Source organism: Doryrhamphus excisus, chromosome 19 (assembly GCF_030265055.1).
Source record: "Doryrhamphus excisus isolate RoL2022-K1 chromosome 19, RoL_Dexc_1.0, whole genome shotgun sequence".
Classification (NCBI taxonomy): domain Eukaryota; kingdom Metazoa; phylum Chordata; class Actinopteri; order Syngnathiformes; family Syngnathidae; genus Doryrhamphus; species Doryrhamphus excisus.
The window spans coordinates 16,390,653-16,412,642 of NC_080484.1; the positions used below are offsets into that span (position 1 = coordinate 16,390,653).

At 40.4% G+C, this 21,990-nt stretch overlaps 1 protein-coding gene across 4 annotated transcripts in view; it reads left to right on the forward strand.

The window, feature by feature from the left end:
* Nucleotides 1–465: 465 nt before the first annotated feature.
* The window catches only part of ttyh1 (tweety family member 1), a 46,240-nt gene continuing 24,715 nt past the window's right edge, over nucleotides 466–21,990 (forward strand). For all 4 annotated transcript variants that reach the window (XM_058056272.1, XM_058056273.1, XM_058056276.1 and 1 more), the window contains exons 1-5: nucleotides 466–672; nucleotides 9,102–9,266; nucleotides 11,494–11,723; nucleotides 15,555–15,666; nucleotides 19,610–19,947. In XM_058056272.1, the coding sequence (XP_057912255.1) occupies nucleotides 9,132–9,266; nucleotides 11,494–11,723; nucleotides 15,555–15,666; nucleotides 19,610–19,947 (815 nt within the window). In that variant the 5' untranslated portion in view covers nucleotides 466–672; nucleotides 9,102–9,131. The remainder of the gene's footprint in view (nucleotides 673–9,101; nucleotides 9,267–11,493; nucleotides 11,724–15,554; nucleotides 15,667–19,609; nucleotides 19,948–21,990) is intronic.

The window sequence follows — 21,990 nt, forward strand, 5'->3', positions numbered from 1 at the left end:
CACTCCTAACTGCTTTCCCCGACATAGCCTTGCACCCCCCCCCACCCTTCATTGTTCACTCCATCTTTCAGCATCCTTGGGAATTTTGTTCCCAACATCCTTTATTACCCCCCAACCTTTTTTTTTTGTGCCAGTAGCTTCCAATGTGAGTGTATTTTTAAAGCGTGTGTAATGTGCTTGGAGTTTTCTGTGGGTGGGGGTGGGGGTGGAATGAGAAATTCGGTGGCGGGGGGGTCACAACAGATGAATTATCATTGGGCAACATCAAGATACGGAATAGCGACAATGAAACGATAAAGAGTCCCCGAGGGGTGTTCTCTCTTCAATCTTAATCCACCCCCCCACCCCCCCCCCCGCTCTCTCTCTCTCTCTCTCTATTGCTCTCTTTCTCACTCACCCTCAGTGAGAGCTCCTCTCCCATCCATCAACACACCATCACCATCACCAGAGCAGCATACAGTTATTTACTTCTTTTCTTTTTCCATCCCGCCCCCCGCCCCCCCCTCATTGACTTATTCCGGGCACGTTCCTGAGCTTTTCTTTCTCAGCAGGATGTTTTTGCAAGAGCACCGGGCACTGATTGCCGGCGGTATACGTCTTTGAGCGGGTAAATACTTCACCAGCAGAGGCGGAAGGCGACGAGAAGCCGTCCAAGGCATCAGAGCATCAGAGGTAAGACGCACGCACACGTCTAGCATTTTCATCCATTGTGGCTAATGTGGGTGTTCAATGCCGCACTGGTGTTTTTTTTAATTTTTTTTTTTATACTGCGCGGGTCAACTCGCAGTGATTTGCACACTTGGCGACTGCACTCACTTACCTTCGCTCAGCTGCACTCACTTTGGAGCAAGGCTGTCACAAGTGGACGCTCGTCACGCAGATGAATGCAGGAACTGGGATGCCACATAGGCGACGTGCATTCATTCTGCCAGGGTGATTACGGTTAGGAAATATCTGCAAATACCGAGGCCGCGTTGCTGCACATATAGAAATATGTAAAAAGGTTGAGACAGATTTCCATGTTGCGTACCGACGTCCTCATTAGCCGCCTCACAAAATGGCTTTCCTCCCATCCCACCCTCTGTACATGCAGACATCATGGAGTCTCTCATGCCACTAATTCTCCGTCCACACTCCGAATCACGTTTACTTCAACCCACTTATGCAACCTCCCGTCCGTCACAGCCTCGTTACGTTGTCCCAATAACTTCTACCATCCTTGAACGCCGCAAACAGGTGATCCCCTTCCTGTTTTTTTTTTTTTTTTTTTTTTTGCATAATGACTTCTATATAGGGGGGCTGCACGGCGCTCGAGTGGTTAGCGCGCAGACCTCACAGCTAGGAGACCAGGATTCAATTCCAACCTCGGCCGTGCATGCGTGGGTTTTCTACGGGTACTCCGGTTTCCTCCAACATTCCAAAAACATGCTAGGTTAATTAGCCACTCCAAATTGTCCATAGGTATGAATGTGAGTGTGAATGGTTGTTTGTCTATATGTGCCCTGTGATTGGCCGGTGCTGGCCACCAGTCCAGGGTGTACCCCGCCTCTCGCCCCAAGACAGCTGGGATAGGCTCCAGCACCCCTGCGACCCTTGTGAGGAAAAGCGGTAGAAAATGAATGAATGATTATTAGTATACTACTAGTAGTAGTAGGCTAGTATTAGCCTGCTTTTGCCCTATTATGTACAATTTGTCAGACATTTTTTTTGTAAAAATAAAAAAAAATCAATGAAAAAAAAATCAATAAAAAATATCAAATTATTTAGGGGGGGCTTAAGAATATTTTAAAATAGGCCTAATGACACCACTGGCTCTTAGAAGTAAAAAAAAAAAAAACATGCTAGGTTAATTAGCCACTCCAAATTGTCCATAGGTATGAATGTGAGTGTGAATGGTTGTTTGTCTATATGTGCCCTGTGATTGGCTGGTGCTGGCCACCAGTCCAGGATGTACCCCGCCTCTCGCCCCAAGACAGCTGGGATAGGCTCCAGTCCACCGCCTGATATGCTGCTCCTTCCCGCGTATGCATACAATTTCAACGTCAACATCCATTATCACCACTATTATTACCACTGGTGGTGGTAAGCTACATCTGTAGTCACAGCTGCCCTGGGCTAGTCTGACAGAAGCGCGGCTATCTCTGGTAGACGATTGCATATGCATCCTGATACTCAAGTTGGTACCTTGATACTCAAGTAATTGCAATAATATCTTCATGGGAGTAACATGAATGGGTTTGGGATATGGTAAACGATGGCTGTTGCTAATCGAAATTTCCTGAAAGTAGCCAAGTAATTAGCATTTTTAACCATTTTCATTCATGTTAACATTGGCAGACACTATCATGCTAGGTTTTACATGCTAATGCTAGCATTGCTAACATTAGCATAGTACTATGTTCTGCCATTTTTAACGTATTATCTGCGTATTGACATATGCAGATACTTACAATTGTTGCATGCTAATGTTAGATTGTTAGCATGATGATGTAAGCATATTAACTTTTTAGCTGTTCTTACAAGTAGAAGCCTGTGGAAAAACCTAATGCTATGATGCTAAGAGTTAACATGCTAACATCTATTCTTGTTAGTGTTAATATTGTATATTGTATATTATATTGTATATTGTAAACACTTTGGTTTGCCATGTTTACATTAACATTTCTAACATCCCAACATTAGCATAGTAACATTATAGCGCTTTTCATGAATAGAAAGCTATATAAACACTTAGTGCTATCATGGGAGATGTTGGTATATTAGTGCTAGCATGCTAATGTTAGCACGCTAACATTAGCATTATAGCATTTTTACCCATTTTCATCAGTCATGCTAAGTTTACCATGCTAATGTTAGCATTGCTAGCATTGCTAACATTAGTATAGTACTATATTCTGCCATTTTTAACGTATTATCTGCATATTGACATATGCAGATACTTACAATTGTTGCATGCTAATGTTAGGATGTTAGCATGATGATGTATGCATATTAACTTTTTAGCTGTTCTTACAAGTAGAAGCCTGTGGAAAAACTTGATGCTATGATGCTAAATGTTAACATGCTAACATCTATTCTCGTTAGTGTTAATATTGACAGACACCTTAACATTAACATTTCTAACATCCCAACATTAGCATAGTGACATTATAGCGCTTTTCATGAATAGAAAGCTATATAAATACTTAGTGCTATCATGGGAGATGTTGGTATATTAGTGCGGGCATGCTAATCTTAGCATGCTAACATTAGCATTATAGCATTTTTACCCATTTTTATCAGTCATGCTAAGTTTACCATGCTAATGTTAGCATTGCTAGCATTGCTAACATTAGTATAGTACTATATTCTGCCACTTTTAACGTATTATCTGCATATTAACATATGCAGATACTTACAATTGTTGCATGCTAATGTTAGGATGTTAGCATGATGATGTGAGCACATTAACTTTTTAGCTGTACTTACAAGTAGAAGCCTGTGGAAAAACTTGATGCTATGATGCTAAATGTTAACATGCTAACATCTATTCTCGTTAGTGTTAATACTGACAGACACCTTAACATTAACATTTCTAACATCCCAACATTAGCATAGTAACATTATAGCGCTTTTCATGAATAGAAAGCTATATAAACACTTAGTGCTATCATGGGAGATGTTGGTATATTAGTGCTAGCATGCTAATGTTAGCACGCTAACATTAGCATTATAGCATTTTTACCCATTTTCATCAGTCATGCTAAGTTTACCATGCTAATGTTAGCATTGCTAGCATTGCTAACATTAGTATAGTACTATATTCTGCCATTTTTAACGTATTATCTGCATATTGACATATGCAGATACTTACAATTGTTGCATGCTAATGTTAGGATGTTAGCATGATGATGTATGCATATTAACTTTTTAGCTGTTCTTACAAGTAGAAGCCTGTGGAAAAACTTGATGCTATGATGCTAAATGTTAACATGCTAACATCTATTCTCGTTAGTGTTAATATTGACAGACACCTTAACATTAACATTTCTAACATCCCAACATTAGCATAGTGACATTATAGCGCTTTTCATGAATAGAAAGCTATATAAATACTTAGTGCTATCATGGGAGATGTTGGTATATTAGTGCGGGCATGCTAATCTTAGCATGCTAACATTAGCATTATAGCATTTTTACCCATTTTTATCAGTCATGCTAAGTTTACCATGCTAATGTTAGCATTGCTAGCATTGCTAACATTAGTATAGTACTATATTCTGCCACTTTTAACGTATTATCTGCATATTAACATATGCAGATACTTACAATTGTTGCATGCTAATGTTAGGATGTTAGCATGATGATGTGAGCACATTAACTTTTTAGCTGTACTTACAAGTAGAAGCCTGTGGAAAAACTTGATGCTATGATGCTAAGTGTAAACATGCTAACATCTATTCTCGTTAGTGTTAATATTGACAGACACCTTAACATTAACATTTCTAACATCCCAACATTAGCATAGTAACATTATAGCGCTTTTCATGAATAGAAAGCTATATAAACACTTAGTGCTATCATGGGAGATGTTGGTATATTAGTGTTAGCATGCTAACATTAGCATTATAGCATTTTTACCCATTTTTATCAGTCATGCTAAGTTTACCATGCTAATGTTAGCATTGCTAGCATTGTTAACATTAGTATAGTACTATATTCTGCCATTTTTAACGTAACATCTGCATATTAACATATGCAGATACTTACAATTGTTGCATGCTAATGTTAGGATGTTAGCATGATGATGTGAGCACATTAACTTTTTAGCTGTACTTACAAGTAGAAGCCTGTGGAAAAACTTGATGCTATGATGCTAAGTGTAAACATGCTAACATCTATTCTCGTTAGTGTTAATATTGACAGACACCTTAACATTAACATTTCTAACATCCCAACATTAGCATAGTAACATTATAGCGCTTTTCATGAATAGAAAGCTATATAAACACTTAGTGCTATCATGGGAGATGTTGGTATATTAGTGCTAGCATGCTAATGTTAGCATGCTATCATGGGAGATGTTGGTATATTAGTGCTAGCATGCTAATGTTAGCATGCTAACATTAGCATTTTACCCATTTTCATCAGTCATGCTAAGTTTACCATGCTAATGTTAGCATTGCTAACATCTTAACATTAGCATAGTAAAATTTTTAGCTGTTTTCATGAATACAAACCTATATAAACACCTAGCATTAGCATGTGCTAGTATGCTAATATTAGCATAGTAGCATTTTATGTCATTTTCTTTTCTTCCTTCAAAAACGCATCAAATCCCATGCGCTGGAAGCGTTCCATGATAAACACGATAAGGACAAGCCTGCTGTTGTCTGCTGAAAGTTGAGCGCGACAACACGTGCCGGGATGCATTTTAATAAGCGAAATGGAGCGTTGGCAGCAATTTGATTTGTGACAGTTGGGAGTGGCGGAACCATTAAGCGGAGAAGCTTATTGAAATGTGCTTAGAGGCGACCTCGTCCGGTCCGGCACTGCGAGCGGAGCTTTTAAAAAATCATCTCGGGGCCCATCATTGAGCGTGAATGAGGAAAGTGTCTGCCGTTGCTTTTTCAACACAATGGAAGACTGCGGGGCGGTGAACGGCACGGCCGAGCGCTGCTCGTCGACTGTGGTGTTGAATAAATAACGCTTGTGCTAAAACACAAATAAAAGCTCGCTGTGCTGAAATGTGCGTCTTTATACACGGTGACGCTCGTATCAGACGCCGACCAGGCTGTGTTTATAACCACCCCCCCCCCCCCTCTTATCCCCCTGCAACTCACTCATTGGATTCTTTGGCTAACCGGATTTGCCTTTTGTATTTACCCTACTTTCTCCCCTCCGAAACAGTACACCGTCACAACAACATCTTTGGGCTTGCTAGCATGCTTTTGTTGCATGAAATAGTCTTCTTGTCCTTATTGGTAGGCTCTTTCGACCCTTTCAAAGAGCCTGCTGCTCCACATAGCATCCAGACACTCCATTCTTACTCTCCTGCAGCTTAACATTACCTTCATCATCACCCGTACCGAGTGTCCTACATTTGGATTTCCCCCCAATTTTTTTCCAACCAATAAGTCTGCCTTTTGGGGGGGTGCAGCAGACAAGCGAGATGGTGACGGCGGGGGCCGTAGGGACACATACCGTATTGGAGCATCCGTCATGTCTACGGATGCCCATGGCAACCGTTCACTTTATGCTGTCAAACTCAATATTGATTGATGGGCAAAATGGAGCGCACCGCTTGGATGCAAACAGCAGGGGCGCTGCTGAGTCAGTCTTAACTGGAATAGATAGATAGATAGACTCCCTTTATTGTCATTGCACAAAAACACAGTAGTGAAATTGCCAACGAAATGTCGTTGCCTGGCTCCCATATAATAACAGACACAAAAGAAGATAAGTAATAATAAATAATAATAATAATGTGGAGAATAAATAGACACCAAATATGAACAACATAATGTAGCGTGCAGCGTGAACAGTAAATTGCCCAAATAATTAAAATAATTAAAATAAATAATAATAATGTAAGTAAGGTAGAGGGGCTTATTGCAATGCAAATATGTGATTACATTCTTCTGCACAGTAAGACACGGAAGCGGGAGTTCATAACATTTTTCACCATCGATCAGGGTGGAGACATTTTTCCATTCTGCTGAAAAGTCAAAGCATACAGAGGCCGATTTGATATACGCCATTTTTCAAACCAACACTAAGAAATGATATACACCAATCCCTCCTTTATCACACTTAATTGGTTCCACACACGACCCTCATAGGTCCATTTCGAGAAGTAGGAGTCCTTATTTAGAAATTGAATATTTTACTGTAGAGCTCTTTAGACATGAAATAACACCCCTATATTCACCTCTACACTCCTATAACCCGATATTGTCGACATAATAAAAAAAAAAGTAAGACATATAAAACCAATTCTCACCTTCTAAATACACACTAGTCACGTTTACGCTACTATTACCCAATATAGTAGACATATTAAGAGAAAATAAGACATGTAAAACCTGTTTACCACCTTCTAAATATATTTTTGACATAATTAGAGCCCTCTAGACATGAAATAACACCCCTATAGTCACATTGACACACATATTACCCAGTGTAGTAGACATATTGAGAAAATAAGACATAGAAAACCTGTTTACCACTTTCTAAATGTATTTTTAACATAATTAGAGCCCTCTAGACATGAAATAACACCCCTATAGTCACGTTTACGCTACTATTACTCAATATAGTAGACATAATAAGAGAAAATAAGACATATAAAACCTGTTTACCACCTTCTAAATACACTTTTAAACATTAGAGCCCCCTAGACATGAAATAACACCCCTATAGTCACATTGACACACATATGAATATATACTAAATATATTTTTAACATAATTAGAGCCCTCTAGACATGAAATAACACCCCTATAGTCACGTTTACGCTACTATTACCTAATTATAGTAGACATATTAAGAGAAAATAAGACATGTAAAACCTGTTTACCACCTTCTAAATATATTTTTAACATGATTAGAGCCCTCTAGTCAGGAAACAACACCCCTATAGTTACCTTTATGCTCTGCCTTCACAGTTGTAAGTGACAGGAAGTGATGTCAGTGGTTGAGAGTTGAGTTTTTAGCTCGAGAGATGATTGTGTCTGTCGTGAGATCCTCCGACGCTGCAGTGAAAGCCTGTTGTTCCATCCGTCGAGTCTGGTGCTTGTGTGTCTCAGCACAACATCACAGTAGTAAATTAGTGACACCGACACCTAGTGGCCATTTTTTAGGACGACGCAGCCTCTTTCAATGCTTCTTCTGTACGCCTCTTTGGCTTCATTTAGAAGTTCTAAATGCTTCCATTTGAGAAAATATGTATCAGTTAGCATTAATATAGTATGCATATTTGGGACTAATAGGTTGGATTCAACCACAAAACAGCTTGAGCATCATTTTGAATGATAAAGCGAAGGTGTAAAATATTAAGATCTTCCTTGTTACAGTAGACGTCTTTGCATGTGTTTTTATTTTTGCTGTTTTTTTCTATTTTAGACATTTTTATTTTAATATTATGACTTCATTGTCATATTTTCAATCATATAACCTTTTCCCAATTCAAATTCTCATTCTCAAATTCATCGTCATTTTCCAAAAATATATTTTCTGTTTCTCATAAAATGAGTTTTTTCTTTTTTTTCATATTTCAACTTTATTCTTGTAAAATAAAAAAAATTCTCATAAAATTATGACTTTTGCATTTTTTTTCCTTTGATATTAGTTAGAGTTTATTTATTTTTTTAATTTAGTTTATTTTTTAAGTTTACCACCTTCTAAATATATTTTTAACATGATTAGAGCCCTCTAGACATGGGATAACACCCCTATAGTTACATTTACGCTACTATTACCCAATATAGAAGACATAATAAGAGAAAATAAGATATAGAAAACCTGTTTACCATCTTCTAAATATATTTTAACAGACCTAGAGCCCTATAGAAATGAAATAACACCCCTATAGTCATGTTTACGCTACTATTACCCAATATAGTAGACATAATAAGAGAAAATAAGATATAGAAAACCTGTTTACCACCTTCTAAATATATTTTTAACAGAATTAGAGCCCTCTAGACATGAAATAACAACCCTATAGTCACAATGACACACACATATTACCCAGTATAGTGGACATATTGAGAAAATAAGATATAGAAAACCTGTTAACCACCTTCTAAATATATTTTTATATAGAAAATATTATATATATTTAATTATATAATTAATAAATATATAATTATATAGGAAAATATTATTTTCCCAGTTTTGACTTTATTCCAGTCAAATGAATTTTCGAATGTGTTGGGGCCTGGGGCCACACTTGGGCCCCCTTGTGGAGTTACTTTTCTCAAACGACGACATTTCGACCTTGACATTTTCTCACTTCAGTCATGTGGAGTCGCTGACCTTGTTGTCACCACGGCCCTCAGGAGGACCTTCATCTGTGGCGTTCTACCTCACTTATGCTTTCTCTGTCTCTCTCTCCCCAGGGTGGAGGAGGGGAGCAGGGGCAGTAGAAAATGGCTGCCATGGCGACGGTGCCCAGCTATACGCCTTCGCTGTGGGTGAGAATGTGTCACGCCCTCCCCCGGTTGGACCTCACCATGCAGATGAGGGACAACGTCTTTGCCCCCGACAGCTGGGAGTACCAGCAGGTAACTTCAGAAGATTTTTTTTCAGTGCTCCTCTAGTATGTGACTTACGGCAGTTGCACCTGTTCTTGCAGCCTGTTCCTACTTTGTGCACAAAATTACAAATAGAAAGGAAGTGATCCGGCACAGAGACACAAAAGACAAGGCAGAGAGGGATTGAGTCATGCCAGGAGGTTGCTGAGGAGCGGTCCGGGGTTGGGGGTGGGGGGGGGGGGGGCTCACAGTCATCCATCCAGTCATGCAGCCAAGCCAGCCAGCCAGCCAGCGGCAGTGAATGTATTTAAGTAGGTCACACGTTTATTCATAGAGATCGGGCGCTGTGGATAGATAGAAAGAAATGACAGACGGCCAGATGGATGATGAGGGATAATGTGCAGCGGAAAAATGCATTTCAGTAACGCTGACTTTATGACACACGGCCTCATCAAATGCCTGATATGGCTTCACGATATCTGCTGATACGGCTTAATGGTATCACAAGTAAGACTCGGTAAAAGAAAATCTGACTGACCTTTGCATTCTCGGACACGGCTTTCATGTCATGAATCCCCACTCATCGTTTTGCAATATATCAATAACCTGATTCATTATAGGACTCATTTTGTTTTTATAGTATAGTTTTATCGCTATAAAAATAGTATTTATATCAATAATTTGTCATAGGTTTCCAATACATCAGTAATTCTACTAAAGTAATAAATTTTATGTATGATTAGAGCCCTCTAGACATGAAATAACACCCCTACAGTGACCTTTACACTATTACCCAATATAGTAGACATAATAAGAGAACATAAGATATAGAAAACCTGTTTACCACCTTACCACCTTTACCTAACATAATTAGAGCCCTCTAGACATGAAATAACACCCCTACAGTCACAATGACACACATATTACCCAGTATAGTAGACATATTGAGAAAATAAGACACAGAAAACCTGTTTACCACCTTCTAAATGTATTTTTAACATAATTAGAGCCCTCTAGACATGAAATAACACCCCTATAGTCACGTTTACGCTACTATTACCCAATATAGTAGACATAATAAGAGAAAATAAGACATATAAAACCTGTTTACCACCTTCTAAATACACTTTTAAACATTAGAGCCCCCTAGACATGAAATAACACCCCTATAGTCACATTGACACACATATAAATATATACTAAATATATTTTTAACATAATTAGAGCCCTCTAGACATGAAATAACACCCCTATAGTCACGTTTACGCTACTATTACCTAATATAGTAGACATATTAAGAGAAAATAAGACATGTAAAACCTGTTTACCACCTTCTAAATATATTTTTAACATGATTAGAGCCCTATAGACATGAAATAACACCCCTATAGTCACGTGTACGCTACTATTACCCAATATAGTAGACATATTAAGAGAAAATAAGACATGTAAAACCTGTTTACCACCTTCTAAATACACTTTTAAACATTAGAGCCCTCCAGACATGAAATAACACCCCTATAGTCACATTGACACACATATTACCCAGTATAGTAGACATATTGAGAAAATAAGACATAGAAAGTTTACCACCTTCTAAATATATTTTTAACATGATTAGAGCCCTCTAGACATGAAATAACACCCCTATAGTCACGTTTACGCTACTATTACCCAATATAGTAGACATATTAGGAGAAAATAAGACATGTAAAACCTGTTTACCACCTTCTAAATATATTTTTGACATAATTAGAGCCCTCTAGACATGAAATAACACCCCTATAGTCACATTAACACACATATTACCCAGTGTAGTAGACATATTGAGAAAATAAGACATAGAAAACCTGTTTACCACCTTCTAAATATATGTTTAACATAATTAGAGCCCTCTAGACATGAAATAACACCCCTATAGTTACATTTACGCTACTATTACCCAATATAGAAGACATAATAAGAGAAAATAAGATATAGAAAACCTGTTTACCACCTTCTAAATATATTTTAACAGACCTAGAGCCCTATAGAAATGAAATAACACCCCTATAGTCACGTTTACGCTACTATTACCCAATATAGTAGACATATTAAGAGAAAATAAGACATGTAAAACCCGTTTACCACCTTCTAAATATATTTTTGACATAATTAGAGCCCTCTAGACATGAAATAACACCCCTATAGTGGAATGGGTAATACAAGCGGTACAACTGACGGAGACGAAATGAACGCGTGTTGTTTGGCACCCCAGACGCTGCTGGTCCTGTCCAGCGTGTCGGCCATGGCCCTGGTGATCTCCCTCCTGGTGGTTCTGTCCTTCCTTATCCACTACTGCTGCTGTCACCGTGGCGACCGCGGCGAGGGAGCCGAGGAGGAGGAGGAGGACGAAGACGGCAGCACGGGTCACGGCTACGGCGGGAAGAAGGGGCGAGGGATCTGCTGCGTCACGTGGGTGGCCGTGGCGGCCGTCACGCTTTGCTGGTGAGGTCCTTTTTTCAACACCGTTACCATGGCAACACAGGCGCTCATAATTGGCAAACCCAAAGCCAACAAATGAGCGAGTTGGGCTGCAGGCCTCCACAGCGGTGCACAGACAGGGGACTTGTGGAGGCGCGCTCCAACTGCAAGTCTATCCTGACCACTTGTTGATGAGCAAATGTAAAAGGAAAATAATGCGTGCCGCACTGGAATTTGGAGCGGCGTTCCGATGCATACAAACCCCCCCAAAAAATAGCTCCATCCATATTCCTATGATAACATTTAGCTAGTTAGCGCTAAAGACCAGAGAAGTTATTGACGCATGTGCACCGTCTAGGAATTAAAAATACATTTCTCATATGTCCTGAGCTCCATGGAAGCATGCAGTGATTAGAAATAACGTAGTATTATTAACTCACAATATTATAGCCATGGGGTACCCAGCATGCCTTGTGGGCACTTTGGAAATAAAAGTCAATCCAGAGGCGCGAGCGCTGCATAATATTAAAAATGAAAGGATACATGGACATAACGGACACATAATAATAATAATAATAATAATAATAATAATAATAATAATAATAATAATAATAATAATAATAATAATAATAATAATAATAATAATAATAATAATAATAATAATAATAATGTTGTCAATAATGATAATACTACTATTATATTAATATTGTTGTTAATAATATTAATATAATAATGGTAGTAATATTACAAAATACTCCTGGAAAAAGGAGCACAAGCACAATAATAGTAATACAAATAATGATAATAATACTACTATTATATTAATATTGTTGTTAATAATATTAATATAATAATGGTAGTAATATTATTATTATAACAAAATAATAATAATAATATAATAACATTAATATAACTAATAATAATAATAATAACAACAAAATAATGTTGTCAATCATGATAATAATACTACTATTATATTAATATTGTTGTTAATAATATTAATATAATAATGGTAGTAATATTACAAAATACTCCTGGAAAAAGGAGCACAAGCACAATAATAGTAATACAAATAATGATAATAATACTACTATTATATTAATATTGTTGTTAATAATATTAATATAATAATGGTAGTAATATTATTATTATAACAAAATAATAATAATATAATAACATTAATATAACTAATAATAATAATAATAATAATAATAATAATAATAATAATAATAATAATAATAATAATAATAATAATAACAAAATAATGTTGTCAATCATGATAATAATACTACTATTATATTAATATTGTTGTTAATACTATTAATATAATAATGGTAGTAATATTACAAAATACTCCTGGAAAAAGGAGCACAAGCACAATAATAGTAATACAAATAATGATAATAATACTACTATTATATTAATATTGTTGTTAATAATATTAATATAATAATGGTAGTAATATTATTATTATAACAAAATAAAATAATAATAATATAATAACACTACTATAACTAATAATAATAATAATTCTAATAAAAATAACAATAATAATAATAATAATACATTGAGAAACACACTTTACATCAAATAAATGATTTCAAAGTGCACATATAGCAGATTGCATGACACTTTTACATGTAAAATATGTGTAAAAATATAGGTGTAAAAATGGACTGTTACGTGTAAAATACTACATAACCCCCCCCCCCCCCCCCCCCCGTCAAAAATGCTAGCACCAAAGTCATCTGCGCCTTTTTTTTTTTTACTGGTCCTTTTTCTTAATGCAGAGGCGTCCAAACGTCTTGAATGCAATACTATTATACTAAAGTATATACAATACAATGACAATACTGTATATTAGAGGCTTGGCCCATATACAGTATATACAGTATACAGTATACAGTATACAGTACATTCCCCTGACATACGAAGGTGTGAGTTGATGCCAGACATGACAGTACATGATGTACTGGCGCTGGGATGATGTCATCATCTGTACACGCCACGTGCTCCTTGTCTCCCCCTTGTGGAGCATTTTACACACTTGTTATTCTCTTTACATGAGGCTGTATTCCTATTTTGTTTCTTCCGTTTTTTATCCTGATTTTTAACTTTTATATTGGGGATTATTATTAAAACGTGATAAGATTTCCTTCGACGATGAGAAGTAATAATATGATATAATAATATGAATGGAAACGAAGTGGTCTCCCAATAGGCAGGAAGCGGGTTCACTCATTCGCACCTTTCTTCCATAGAACAACGGCATGGACATAATAAGCCCTTTTCTCAGTCTTTTTGTCTGGGTGGGTGGAGGCGGGGCCGCTAGCATACACACAAGGTGCAGAAAAGTTGTTAAGAGTTGTTGCACTCAATCTCACGTATTGCCTCATCTTATGCAAATACAAATATTACACATTTTTCCCCAAAATTTAAAATAATTTAATATATTAATTTTATTTTAGACTTTTTAACTTTTAAAAATATATATTTACAGTCTAATTCAAATTTTTTTAATATATATATTAATTTTATTGTATGTAAATTTTTACTTTAAAATAAGTATATATTTATTTATATCATATATACAGTAAAAAAGTATTATAGTTTAAATTTGTATGTAATTTATTCTATATTTTATTTTATATTTTACCTTTATTTACCCAGGCAAGCAATTTAAGAACAAATTCTTATTTCCAAATGCAGCCTGAACAAAGAGCAAAATAACTTTGATGGGAGAGGGGAGTGCTGAAAATAAGAACAACGTTATATAAAATTACAAATATCAATACAGTAAATATGTAATACAAAAGCATCAAACAACAACATTAAAGCAATGGGATATGGCAATAATAATAATAATAATAATAATATATTGGATGGGAAAAAAAATCAGCCAATAAATAAAATAATAAATATATTATTCAATAAATCAAACGGGGGTGAAATATTGAATATCGATGAAGATGACTTATTTGACAGATAAATGAAATTCAGGATAAATTATATCAGATCGTGTGGAGGAGACATTTGCAGGGGCGACACCGAACAAAAGAACGGGTGCCACTCGGGGGGCGGGGGGGGGGGGGCGACATGGGGATCAGCGGGAGTTGAATTGAATTGATGGACCAATGAGCAGACAGGATGATAATCGGCATGTGATAGTCGCCGTGTCATTTTTGCTATTTCTAAAAAAGCAGGAAGTGGTTGGCGCCAGAGTAAACATATGGGCTATGTTTACATTCAATGACACGGACGTTATGTTTTACTAGCTAGCTAGCTAGCTAGAGTACACCATCCACACCCCCTCTGAGCTACTTTGACATCGCCAAATTCCCCAAAAGACTTACAGGGGTGTGGGATTTATCCATATGGAGGGAAAACCATCCGGAAAACCAAAAGGAAAAAGTACAAGGACGTACAAGGTCATCTATGGAGTGAAGTAATATATATATCGAGATGAGGATGTCAGAAAATATGATAAAAAAAAACCTGATTTGAATCAGCGTGTTCACATTTGGCAGCTTGCAAAGCAAAAAGCACATGCCCCCAACCCCCCTGCCCCCACCCCCCGCCCCCGTCCCCGCCCTCGCTTCGTAATGTGGGTCAGATAGTTGTATAGGAGATTGGGTCGTACCATTGCTGCCTGCTTGGAGGGGATTTGCTGAACATCTGGTCCCGGCTTGAAGGGGAATGTGGAATGGTACGCTAGTTGATGCTAACGGCTAACATTAGCACCCCGCGTATCGATGGAAAACCCTTCTTATACTTCTCCTTTCTTCAGCACGCACTGACACGCCTCACTCATCGCAACGCCGCCACTCATGCCCCTTTTTCTCTCCTCTTTTGCAGCGTTGCCATAGGCATCGGTTTCTATGGCAACAGCGAGGCTAATGATGGGATGTATCAGTTGACCTCGTCTCTTCTCACCGCCAATTATACGCTAGCTTCCATCGATCTGCTGGTGAGTGCTGCTCTCCCTCCGCTAGCCAAATGTCATGCACAAGCTCCGCCCAGCTGGACACTCTTTGTCACACAGTGTGTGTGTTTGTGTGTGTGTGTTTGTGTGTGTGTGTGTGTGTGTGTGTGTGTGTGTGTGAGAAAGACAAATTGCATACAAATGTCTCCCTGATTGATTCCCCCCCCCCACCCCCCACACGGTCAGACAGCGGTTAGTGTGTCACGCCGCTAATTGTCCTCCTTCCAAAGCACGCTGTTAGCATAAGAGCTCAAACACTTGTATAGAACCATACGACATCCCAATACCGCCCAAACACTTGTATAGAACCATAGGACATCCCAATACCGCCCAAACACTTGTATAGAACCATAGGACATCCCAATACCGCCCAAACACTCGTATAGAACCATAGGACATCCCAATACCGCCCAAACACTTGTATAGAACCATAGGACATCCCAATACCGCCCAAACACTCGTATAGAACCATAGGACATCCCAATACCGCCCAAACACTTGTATAGAACCATAGGACATCCCAATACCGCCCAAACACTCGTATAGAACCATAGGACATCCCAATACCGCCCAAACACTTGTATAGAACCATAGGACAACCCAATACCGCCCAAACACTCGTATAGAACCATAGGACAACCCAATACCGCCCAAACACTTATATAGAACCATAGGACAACCCAATACCGCCCAAACACTCGTATAGAACCATAGGACATCCCAATACCGCCCAAACACTTGTATAGAACCATAGGACATCCCAATACCGCCCAAACACTCGTATAGAACCATAGGACATCCCAATACCGCCCAAACACTCGTATAGAACCATAGGACAACCCAATACCGCCCAAACACTTGTATAGAACCATAGGACAACCCAATACCGCCCAAACACTCGTATAGAACCATAGGACAACCCAATACCGCCCAAACACTCGTATAGAACCATAGGACATCCCAATACCGCCCAAACACTCGTATAGAACCATAGGACATCCCAATACCGCCCAAAGACTCGTATAGAACCATAGGACATCCCAATACCGCCCAAAGACTCGTATAGAACCATAGGACATCCCAATACCGCCCGAACACTCGTATAGAACCATAGGACATCCCAATACCGCCCGAACACTCGTATAGAACCATAGGACATCCCAATACCGCCCAAACACTTGTATAGAACCATAGGACATCCCAATACCGCCCAAACACTCGTATAGAACCATAGGACATCCCAATACCGCCCAAACACTTGTATAGAACCATAGGACATCCCAATACCGCCCAAACACTCGTATAGAACCATAGGACATCCCAATACCGCCCAAACACTCGTATAGAACCATAGGACATCCCAATACCGCCCAAACACTCGTATAGAACCATAGGACATCCCAATACCGCCCAAACACTCGTATAGAACCATAGGACATCCCAATACCGCCCAAACACTCGTATAGAACCATAGGACATCCCAATACCGCCCAAACACTCGTATAGAACCATAGGACATCCCAATACCGCCCAAACACTCGTATAGAACCATAGGACATCCCAATACCGCCCAAACACTTGTATAGAACCATAGGACATCCCAATACCGCCCAAACACTCGTATAGAACCATAGGACATCCCAATACCGCCCAAACACTCGTATAGAAACCATAGGACATCCCAATACCGCCCAAACACTTGTATAGAACCATAGGACATCCCAATACCGCCCAAACACTCGTATAGAACCATAGGACATCCCAATACCGCCCAAACACTTGTATAGAACCATAGTTTAGCACACCGGTGTGGTTGCTTCGCATGCTAGTGTGGTTGTTTAGTACACTAGTGTGTTCATTTAGCATGCGAGTGGTCATTATTAGCGGTCATTTTAGCATGGTAGTGTGGTTGTTTAGCACGCTACTGTGGTCGTTTATGCTACTGCGGTGTTTTAGCATGCTAGTGTGGTGGTGTAGCACACCGGTGTGGTTGCTTCGCATGCTGATGTGTTCATTTAGCATGTTCATGTGTTCATTTAGCATGTTCATGTGTTCATTTAGCATGTTCATGTGTTCATTTAATATGTTCATGTGTTCATTTTGCATGCTAGTGTGGTCGTTTAGCACGCGAGTGTGGTCATTTAGCATGGCAGTGTGGTCATTTTAGCATGGTAGTGTGGTTGTTTAGCGTACTAGTGTGGTTGTTTAGCATGCTAGTGTGGTCGTTTAGCATGCGAGTGTGGTCATTTAGCATGTTAGTGTGGTCGTTTAGCACGCGAGTGTGGTCATTTAGCATGGCTGTGTGGTCATTTTAGCATGGTAGTGTGGTTGTTTAGCGTACTAGTGTGGTTGTTTAGCACGCTAGTGTGGTCGTTTAACACGCTAGTGTGGTTGTTTAGCATGCTAGTGTGGTCGTTTAGCACGCGAGTGTGGTCATTTAGCATGGCAGTGTGGTCATTTTAGCATGGTAGTGTGGTTGTTTAGCGTACTAGTGTGGTTGTTTAGCACGCTAGTGTGGTCGTTTAACACGCTAGTGTGGTTGTTTAGCATGCTAGTGTGGTCGTTTAGCACGCGAGTGTGGTCATTTAGCATGGCTGTGTGGTCATTTTAGCATGGTAGTGTGGTTGTTTAGCGTACTAGTGTGGTTGTTTAGCACGCTAGTGTGGTCGTTTAACACGCTAGTGTGGTTGTTTAGCATGCTAGTGTGGTCGTTTAGCACGCGAGTGTGGTCATTTAGCATGGCTGTGTGGTCATTTTAGCATGGTAGTGTGGTTGTTTAGCGTACTAGTGTGGTTGTTTAGCACGCTAGTGTGGTTGTTTAGCACGCTAGTGTGGTCATTTAGCATGGCAGTGTGCGTTTAGCACGCTAGTGTGGTCGTTTAGCATGGCAGTGTGGTCATTTTAGCATGGTAGTGTGGTTGTTTAGCGTACTAGTGTGGTTGTTTAGCACGCTAGTGTGATTGTTTGGCACGCTAGTGTGGTTGTTTAGCACGCTAGTGTGGTCGTTTAGCACGCGAGTGTGGTCATTTAGCATGGCAGTGTGGTCATTTTAGCATGGTAGTGTGGTTGTTTAGCGTACTAGTGTGGTTGTTTAGCACGCTAGTGTGGTTGTTTAGCACGCTAGTGTGGTCATTTAGCATGGCAGTGTGCGTTTAGCACGCTAGTGTGGTCGTTTAGCATGGCAGTGTGGTCATTTTAGCATGGTAGTGTGGTTGTTTAGCGTACTAGTGTGGTTGTTTAGCATGCTAGTGTGATTGTTTGGCACGCTAGTGTGGTTGTTTAGCACGCTAGTGTGGTCGTTTAGCACGCGAGTGTGGTCATTTAGCATGGTGGTGTGGTCGTTTAGCGTACTAGTGTGGTCGTTTAGCACGCCAGTGTGGTCGTTTAGCACGCTAGTGTGGTCGTTTAGCATGCTAGTGTGGTCCACATACAGGACGCACTTCCAGCCTTCAATATAAGAGCGCTGTTAGCCCCATGTCTGTGTCACCAAAATAAAACTATTTACTGCATGTAGCGTATGCAGCTGGAATGGCATGGGTGACTACATCTTCAGGCATTGGACTTTGGTGAAGGTTTAAGCTGACCTCCCATTACAAACGGCTTATATGGCTTAAGGTTTTTATACTAGACTGCGCTGAAGCCTAGCGTACAGTACGTACAGTATAAAAGGTGATTGCGTGCGAGTGAGCAAAGAGAAAGAACGCTGAATGTTTCATGAGGAGTGATCACCACTTCAAGCATGCGTGTGCATGAGGTGGAGGAAATGCATGAAAGCTCCCACGTCATGCTACTCATGGCTACGGTGTGTGATCTAAGTCATATGAGTCTATTGGGAAGGAAGGTTTTACCGGGTAGCATAGCCATGCTAGCTACAGCATGCTTTATTTTAAGATGTGTAGCAAAGCCCGCGTCCTTTTTCCCTCTCCAGATCTCCGACACAATCAACGGCCTGCAGCTTTCCATCTCGGGCCCCCTGAGCACGATGGAGGAGATGTTCACGGGCAGCAAACCCTTCCTGGTTTCCACACGCAACTGCCGCAGGTTATCGGACAACGTGATCAGCCTCCTCTCCTCCGTCTCCCTGGCTCGGACGGGCTTGGACGCGGGGCCGGCCAACGACAGCGGCATCAGCGGGGCCTCCATCATCCCGCTCACCCCCGTGCCGCCCTCCGTGGCCCCCACCGTGACGCCCTCGGGCGGATTGCTGCCCGGGCCCTTCTCTCCCGGCTGGGCGGCCAATACGCTGATGGTGAACGAGGACTACAGGTGAGCCGAACATATTGATATCATTCTACTGAATAGATTTTCATTTCATACGCGTGGATTGCATCACAATCGTTTTCTAAGCGCACGGCAGGAAGGCTAGTTGTGCTAGTTGTGCATCCGCATGAGTCCCGTGAGGCTTCAAGGCAAATATTTGTCCTTGCGATGCTTTCAGGAATAGAACCATACGACATCCCAATACCGCCCAAACACTCGTATAGAACCATAGGACATCCCAATACCGCCCAAACACTTGTATAGAACCATAGGACATCCCAATACCGCCCAAACACTCGTATAGAACCATAGGACATCCCAATACCGCCCAAACACTCGTATAGAACCATAGGACATCCCAATACCGCCCAAACACTCGTATAGAACCATAGGACATGCCAATACCGCCCAAACACTCGTATAGAACCATAGGACATCCCAATACCGCCCAAACACTCGTATAGAACCATAGGACATCCCAATACCGCCCAAACACTCGTATAGAACCATAGGACATCCCAATACCGCCCAAACACTCGTATAGAACCATAGGACATCCCAATACCGCCCAAACACTCGTATAGAACCATAGGACGTCCCAATACCGCCCAAACACTCGTATAGAACCATAGGACATGCCAATACCGCCCAAACACTCGTATAGAACCATAGGACAACCCAATACCGCCCAAACACTTGTATAGAACCATAGGACATCCCAATACCGCCCAAACACTTGTATAGAACCATAGGACATCCCAATACCGCCCAAACACTCGTATAGAACCATAGGACATCCCAATATCGCCCAAACACTCGTATAGAACCATAGGACATCCCAATACCGCCCAAACACTCGTATAGAACCATAGGACGTCCCAATACCGCCCAAACACTCGTATAGAACCATAGGACATCCCAATACCGCCCAAACACTCGTATAGAACCATAGGACATCCCAATACCGCCCAAACACTCGTATAGAACCATAGGACATCCCAATACCGCCCAAACACTCGTATAGAACCATAGGACATCCCAATACCGCCCAAACACTCGTATAGAACCATAGGACATCCCAATACCGCCCAAACACTCGTATAGAACCATAGGACATCCCAATACCGCCCAAACACTCGTATAGAACCATAGGACATCCCAATACCGCCCAAACACTCGTATAGAACCATAGGACATCCCAATACCGCCCAAACACTCGTATAGAACCATAGGACGTCCCAATACCGCCCAAACACTCGTATAGAACCATAGGACGTCCCAATACCGCCCAAACACTCGTATAGAACCATAGGACATGCCAATACCGCCCAAACACTCGTATAGAACCATAGGACAACCCAATACCGCCCAAACACTTGTATAGAACCATAGGACATCCCAATACCGCCCAAACACTTGTATAGAACCATAGGACATCCCAATACCGCCCAAACACTCGTATAGAACCATAGGACATCCCAATATCGCCCAAACACTCGTATAGAACCATAGGACATCCCAATACCGCCCAAACACTCGTATAGAACCATAGGACATCCCAATACCGCCCAAACACTCGTATAGAACCATAGGACATCCCAATACCGCCCAAACACTCGTATAGAACCATAGGACATCCCAATACCGCCCAAACACTCGTATAGAACCATAGGACATCCCAATACCGCCCAAACACTCGTATAGAACCATAGGACATCCCAATACCGCCCAAACACTCGTATAGAACCATAGGACAACCCAATACCGCCCAAACACTCGTATAGAACCATACAACATCCCAATACCGCCCAAACACTCGTATAGAACCATAGGACATCCCAATACCGCCCAAACACTTGTATAGAACCATAGGACATCCCAATACCGCCCAAACACTCGTATAGAACCATAGGACAACCCAATACCGCCCAAACACTCGTATAGAACCATAGGACAACCCAATACCGCCCAAACACTCGTATAGAACCATAGGACATCCCAATACCGCCCAAACACTCGTATAGAACCATAGGACATCCCAATACCGCC